Genomic DNA, 6581 nt, shown 5'->3' with positions numbered 1-6581 from the left:
TATAGAGTAAACAATCAAATATCGGACTAATCAAAATTCGGACAGTTATATTTTTAAAACTTAAGATGATTTTCCAGTGATTTTTGCACTAGATATAGATCATTATAATACCTGTTTGCATGGTAAAAATCAAAGCATCACCTTCTTTCTTTGTAAAGATATAACTTGCTAAACACACTTCGTGGATTCACACGATAATCGGCCGAGTTCACTCAATTTTCGTCACTTAACCACAACGAAGCAAACTTTATTTGAAGAATAGTTTTATACCACCAGAACTTTAGTACTGACTGTCTTCTTCAAAAAGGATCACACAGCCGGCTTCTTAGGTACACTCAGCTACTATAAAAAATATTTAGCTTCTTCTACAATAAACGGACACGCCTAACATTATTGATTATTATTAAAATTAGTTATTATTTACAGTTGTTACATGTAAATTTAAAGTTTTTTAATTTCGCCTTTTGAAATGAAATTTTATAACAATATCAGTGATACCACTGGTTGCAGCTGCAACAAAAGACCCAATTAGACTCATCAGGATGTGAACATTGCTTTAGGGAACAATCAGACTTGACTATTATTGTAGTATAATTAGACTATGTCAAGATGTTATCCTTTACCTTTAGATTTAACATTCCTTTTGGTAGCATAAGTAGTAGGAGGGACTGCATCTGTATTATTGAATAATAAATCGTCATAAATTATTAATTAAAAATAAATACCTTTAGCAATACCATTATTCACTGTACATTGTCCAACTCTTTCCATTTCTGTAATTATCAATAATAATAAAGATAATAATAATTAAAATTTTACTACGTTTAGTTCTGACACTCCTTCTTGTATCAACTCTATGTGCACCTAAGCATAAACTATAAAATTAATAGCAAAATAAATTATTGTATACTTCGAACACTCTTCTTTGCAGTAGGATAATCAGCTGATTCTATATTAAAAATAATAAAATAAAATAAAAGAATTATGTGACACCTTTAGCACTTTTCTTAGCAGTAGTTGCATTAGCAGGACTTACAGTTGTTTCTATATTACATCAGCATTTATAAAAAGCTAGTATATTAATACCTTTAGTTCTAACACTTCCCTTACTCCCCTTAGCAGTACGTATAACTCTCTCTGTTCCTACATAAGTCAATAATAACAATTAAAAACCTGTAACACTTGCGTAGGCAGGCACAATTGTCTTTTTTCAAAAATTGCATAATAGTACCTTTAGTTCTATTGCTCTCTTTGGCTGCAGTACTAATATCTGTAGTGGGTTCAACTGTCTCTATACTTGCATAGATAAAAATAAACAAAAAACTTAATAAATACCTTTAGCTCTAACACTTTCTTCAGTAAGTAAAACTCTCTCTATTGTCATGAACCATTACATTAACAACTATTAATATTACAATACCTTTATATCTAACACTCCTAGTAGTAGGTACAGCAATTGCTGTCTCTAATTAAAAAATAATGACAAGCATAAATTATTTGAGACATACCTTTAGACCTCACAGCCTTCTTAGCATTAGAAGTAACAGAGGCATCAACTGTCTCTAAAAATAAATCAGAATAATTAATAGTGATACGAATACCTTTAGTAGCAGCGGTTCCCTTGATAGGTGCAACTCTTTTTGCTCCTACATTAATAATAAAAAGTATTGCAGCTAATTTTAAAGGCCTTTACTGTTATTAGCTGTGACAGTATGTGTCTGTGTCTCTATACCTACACAATTATAAAGTATTATAGAATAATATTATGTTTCATGCATACTGTTTGCAGCACTCATTGAAAGCTCTTCTCCTTCATCAGTGTCTACAATTACCAATGAATGAAATACTAATTTACTGTTACATACCATTACTCAAGGAATCTTGGTCTTCATCTTCAGCATTTGAATCTTAATATTAATAAATACATTATGTTCAACATAATAATATGAATTCATCAACACCCACCTTGAGATGTCATATTAGGACGATATAACTGAATCCATAACTCATACCTCTCATCCGGAATGTCATACCCATTTTCAAACCTCTTAGAGAATTGCCTGTGCTCACTCATAGTAAAATCTAAAAATATGATCCAATATCAGATTAAATTTTTCACAATAAGATATATTACTTGCACTTCTCTTCAACTCTTTTACTCTATTAGCTTCCTTCTGGTTCTCAAGTCTAGCAATTCTTTTACGCTCCTTCTCCTTCAAGGCTTCCTGCTTCATTCTTTCTTTTTCCTCTATACATGTCATGAATTCAACACTAGTCAATACTCTTCCGCATGATTTAGGCTTCAGGGTGGACTTGCTACTGGGATGACTATGAGTTTTCAGAAAAGACTCTATAGGCATTACTCTTCGCATTGGAGTGACAGCTTGCGATAAATCATTCTCTGAAAGTGATCTCTCCAAGAGACTAGAATTGAATGAAGAATCATGATCCCTCGTTCTCTTTATGTCTGGACTATAGAGCGGTATGTATGCTAGACCAGTCTGGTCTAACAGTGAACGGCTGATGGTTTCTTGCTTGTCATTGCCAGTTTTAATAGCATTTCTGTTGAAAGGACATATGCCGGTTACTTCAAAGCCACTTGCAATGTTTCTCTGTGTCATTGACCTTCTCCATGCATCAGCAAATAATACAGAGAAATCGTATCTGGTTACCACACGACCAGGGTTTTTAGTGCAGAACTCATGACACACAGCCTTCCAAGCAGTTTTTAATGGCCCAAAACACCCTTTGTCAAGTGGCTGTGTTAAATGAGTGGTATTGGGTGGCAATACAAATATTAAAATTTGCTCTTCAGCTGCTATCTTGATAAGGTCAGGACCATAATGAGTAGAATGACCATCCATCAGGAGAAGGAGAGGACGTACCCTAGGAACACTTGTTAAAAACAGCTTACGAAACCAGTACAAAAACAGCTCTCTACTGATCCATCCATTTGGAGATGAGCCGTAAAGTGTACCTGGTATTTCTCCTACCATTAGCTGATCATTAAAGGTCTTACGATCAAATATTACAAATGGAGGCAACGGTACTCCAGCTGCACAAGTGCATGCCAGAACTGTGATTTGAGACTTCCCTTCTCCAGTGATTTGACTGACATTCTTAGCTCCACGACCACTCACAACTTTCAAAGATTTAGGATTCAATGGGAGTCCTGTTTCATCACAGTTGAATATGCGAGTTGGATTGTTGAATAGAGAATTTTCTTTAAGTGTGTCTTCAAGTATATCAAAATACTTTTGTATGACACTATTATCAGTGGCCATGGCTCTCGAAAGACTTAAAGGCACAGCAGTACGAAGTGATAATTCACTGTGCCTGCTACAAAATTTCTGCCACCATCCATAAGAAATTGAGACGTCACTTAAACCCTTTGACTGAATTGTTTGTCTTACTAGTGCAAGAACTTCTGAAACTGTGCGGGGAAATCCAATCTGAGAACATTTGATTAAAAACTTAGCCAAAATAACCTCTTCTTCTTTTGTAAGATACGGCACTGGGCCAGGTTTAGTTCCATGTTGAACATTTCCCCTGATCCTGTCATAAAGTGTTGATTTGGGAATGCCATATAGCTCCGCTGCAAGTCTAACTGTCAACCCCTCTTCTTCAACTGCTTTGATAGCATTCGTCATGCTTATTTCAGGCCATGTAGAGTATGTACATGGGCGTGTCGCCATCTAAAAAGACATTAACATAAAAAAATTGATTATCATACCAATGACATGTAAACATGGGGAAAAAGCCTGGTGCTAGATTGATGTACCTTTATTTTACAGAACTAAAGCCTGAGCAATTTGCACCTTGCATGCACTATGGCTATACACATGATGGAGCAGCTTTGAAAACAAACTGCATGCTATACAAACAAATTTTGCTTTTATAGTGACTTACATTCAATAGAGGTAGTATTTATGATAGGAAAAGGCAGCTGAGAGATTCAATGAGTCCAAACAAAAATATAAACAAGGAGCCTCGTGCTTTGTTGCAGCAATTAATGAAGATGGGTGTGACCGATAATGATAATTAACTAAAAAGGTATAATACCTGAACAGTAAGCAAAGATGACCAAGATGTTTACAGTGGTATTTGAAGAAGACAGTCAGTACTAAAGTTCTGGTGGTACAAAACTATTCTTCGAACAAAGCTTGCTTCGTTGTGGCTAAGTGACGAAAATGGAGTTAACACGGCCGATTATTGTGTGAATCTACTAAGTGTGTTTAGCAAATTATATCTTTACAAAGAAAGAAGGTAATGCTTTGATTTTTACCATGCAAACAGATATTGTGATGATCTATATCTAGTGCAAAAATTACTGGAAAATCATGTTTAGTTTTCAAAATATAACTGTCCGAAGTTTGATTAGTCCGATAATTGATTAATTACTCTAGTAGGTAAGAATAACTTTTATTTGGTATTATGAACATTAATAATTCTCCCATTAGAATCTATACCAGTAACTACCACTGATACACCTTCTAATTACATTACTGTCTCAACCATATCCTCAATAGCTATATCAGATACCACTTCACTGTCATCAGTTATGGGGACTCCATCTAGTAGTAGTATGACAAGATATACTACTACTACTACAATAACTGCTGTTCCTACTAATTCCATTACTACTGCATCTATTAGTATTACTTCCTCACTAAGCACTACAATGACTTCAACACCAGGACAAGGCAATGCAGGAAATGGTGCATCTACAATACTAATAGCAGCTATCAGTGCAGTCATTGTACTACTGGTAGTTACTAATATAGGAATATTAATAGTGAGTGTATTAGTGTGTAGGAGAAGATTGTATAAAACAACAAATGGAAATGATACTTTCAGTTCTGATGAAAGAAAAGCTGATATAAATCAACAATCAGATAGTAAGGCTTAATGTGCATTAAAACAATTTTTGAAAATCAATTCAATTTATATAGTAATAACAATGGATAAAGGACAGAACATATTATTAGCATCAACTAATCCTGCTTATGGAGTAATTGGGGAACAAGATAGTAAGATTAAACATACTACTCTTAAAATATTAACATCATGACATAGACTGTAATACTGGTGTATCTGCTAATCCTGCTTATGGTATTACTGAAAGTAAGATAGACTTAATATATATACATCTATCATATTGTTATTAGGATCTGGTGTATCTGCTAATCCTGCTTATGGTATTAACACAAGAGGAATAGAAAGTATGTACATGATAGATCTAGTGTATATGTATGGAGATAACTTGTAGAGAAATATTTGTGTTGCATGTGTGTATGTGTGTGGAGTGACATAGTACTTTGAATTAAAGATATTGATCAAGTATATGATGAACCAAGAACAATGATGCATAATGAACAAGAGGTAAGTATCTCATAAAATTGAATTGAAGACCAGTCAAATACAATGCTTATACTCACAAAAGTCGTACACCATGGCCTTTGGTAACTATTATATTAATTACATTGATAGGATACTATGGCAACAGATGAGGCACATCAACAAATGAAAGAAGAAGAAGAAGAACTGTACATATAACAGGAACAATGTTAATGACATAAATATATCAATACTAAACTGTTTTTAGATCAGTTATAATCTTGATTTCATTATTAGTAATAAGCTAATAATCTATTTCCATGCGCAGTTTCTATAATAGCAATAAACTCTCCCATTTAATGCCCTCAATAAGTTCATCTGATACCACTTGAATCTTTGCCATGCATCAATTTTAAGACATTACTTTTACTCATGTTCCTATTGCTTCTATACAACACTACAATGACTCTAACAACATGCACAACAAGGCAATGCAGGAAATGATGTAGATCTATATACAGTAATCCATAGTCATCTTAATTATTGAAAAGGAAGTCCTTGGGGTTGATAAGCTGATATCAATGAAATGCTGTCTCATATAAGCCCACCCATTTTCAGTTTGTTCATTCAAACTGTTGAAGATGATGTCTTCCTATCTTCTATTAGTACTACTGCTGTGCTTCATGAGTAATGGAATATTACTGGAGGCTAATGGACAGTCTTGTACTGAAGGATTTATGGATTATAGTCTTCTACAGGGTAAAGCAACAAGTCCAATGGGAAATTTACGTAATAACAGATTATCTAACTATAAGAACTATATAATAGATCTAGCAACAAGATGGATTATCATTGAGGACAACATAAAATTCACTTGTGCTACAGTTGTAACAGAAATATTGATTGGAGTTGATATAAGGACAGTTTATGATACTGTTGGCAGAAATTTATATCCAAAATTTGAAGTATGGGCTCCAACTAATGATGATGATGTGTACACTAGAGAGATGTCTATTGAAATCAGACTGACTCCTGATAACTTTACAACTAATGGACAGTATCATTTCACTCTCCCTACTCCATTAAATGTCTCCAGTGGATACAGGATTGGTGTATATCAACCTCCTGATGACAGAAGTGTTGTTAGATTCCATTATGTTGACCTACCTGGTATGGATGATCGTGATAGAACTGGAAAAGTACAAACAAATTACATTAATAACAGTGAAATTAGAATATCAACT

General features: G+C 34.0%; 3 protein-coding genes across 6 annotated transcripts; 1 reads left to right on the top strand and 2 right to left on the bottom strand.

The window, feature by feature from the left end:
• Nucleotides 1-363: 363 nt before the first annotated feature.
• LOC109583684 (kinesin-related protein 12-like) lies at nt 364-2320 on the bottom strand. Of its 4 annotated transcripts, none has more exons than XM_019999116.1 (17): nt 2135-2320; nt 1966-2082; nt 1866-1907; nt 1781-1822; nt 1694-1732; nt 1602-1646; nt 1509-1556; nt 1421-1465; nt 1336-1374; nt 1232-1291; nt 1087-1143; nt 994-1044; nt 911-949; nt 820-864; nt 726-773; nt 624-674; nt 364-577 (listed from the first exon to the last, which is right to left on the bottom strand). In XM_019999116.1, the coding sequence occupies exons 1-17, from the start codon at nt 2259-2261 to the stop codon at nt 489-491; spliced, it is 984 nt and encodes a 327-aa protein (XP_019854675.1). In that variant the 5' UTR covers nt 2262-2320; the 3' UTR covers nt 364-488. The 4 variants fall into 4 exon arrangements, with proteins under 4 accessions (XP_019854675.1, XP_019854676.1, XP_019854677.1 ...); XM_019999117.1 differs by having other exon boundaries at nt 823-864; XM_019999118.1 differs by having other exon boundaries at nt 911-943.
• Nucleotides 2276-4407, bottom strand: LOC109583674 (tigger transposable element-derived protein 2-like). The gene is made up of 3 exons (XM_019999113.1): nt 3910-4407; nt 2321-3695; nt 2276-2283 (listed from the first exon to the last, which is right to left on the bottom strand). Exons 2-3 carry the CDS (start codon nt 3693-3695, stop codon nt 2276-2278), a joined length of 1383 nt encoding a protein of 460 aa, XP_019854672.1. The 5' UTR covers nt 3910-4407.
• Nucleotides 4408-4468: 61 nt separating this feature from the next.
• LOC109583679 (uncharacterized) lies at nt 4469-5637 on the top strand. Its single transcript, XM_019999115.1, has 6 exons — nt 4469-4898; nt 4953-5030; nt 5077-5124; nt 5169-5222; nt 5330-5382; nt 5491-5637. Exons 1-6 carry the CDS (start codon nt 4562-4564, stop codon nt 5554-5556), a joined length of 636 nt encoding a protein of 211 aa, XP_019854674.1. The 5' UTR covers nt 4469-4561; the 3' UTR covers nt 5557-5637.
• Nucleotides 5638-6581: the final 944 nt, after the last annotated feature.

This window comes from Amphimedon queenslandica, unplaced genomic scaffold (genome assembly GCF_000090795.2).
Source record: "Amphimedon queenslandica unplaced genomic scaffold, v1.1 AMPQUscaffold_13288, whole genome shotgun sequence".
NCBI classification, from domain to species: domain Eukaryota; kingdom Metazoa; phylum Porifera; class Demospongiae; order Haplosclerida; family Niphatidae; genus Amphimedon; species Amphimedon queenslandica.
Note: the sequence above shows the minus strand (reverse complement) of the source record. Positions and strands in the feature narration are given on the sequence as shown.

Bases quoted from the DNA above. Each gene is read 5' to 3' on its own strand.
- LOC109583679 (XM_019999115.1), top strand. From the start codon at position 4,562: ATGGGGACTCCATCTAGTAGTAGTATGACAAGATATACTACTACTACT. The intron at 4,899-4,952 runs GTAAGGCTTAAT...CAATTTATATAG, and splicing joins TATAAATCAACAATCAGATA to TAATAACAATGGATAAAGGA. The intron at 5,125-5,168 runs GTAAGATAGACT...TATTGTTATTAG, and splicing joins TGCTTATGGTATTACTGAAA to GATCTGGTGTATCTGCTAAT.
- LOC109583684 (XM_019999116.1), bottom strand. From the start codon at position 2,261: ATGACATGTATAGAGGAAAAAGAAAGAATGAAGCAGGAAGCCTTGAAG. The intron at 1,733-1,780 runs GTATGCATGAAA...ATAATTGTGTAG, and splicing joins TTCAATGAGTGCTGCAAACA to GTATAGAGACACAGACACAT. The intron at 950-993 runs GTGTCACATAAT...TTTTTAATATAG, and splicing joins TGCTAAGAAAAGTGCTAAAG to AATCAGCTGATTATCCTACT.
- LOC109583674 (XM_019999113.1), bottom strand. From the start codon at position 3,695: ATGGCGACACGCCCATGTACATACTCTACATGGCCTGAAATAAGCATG.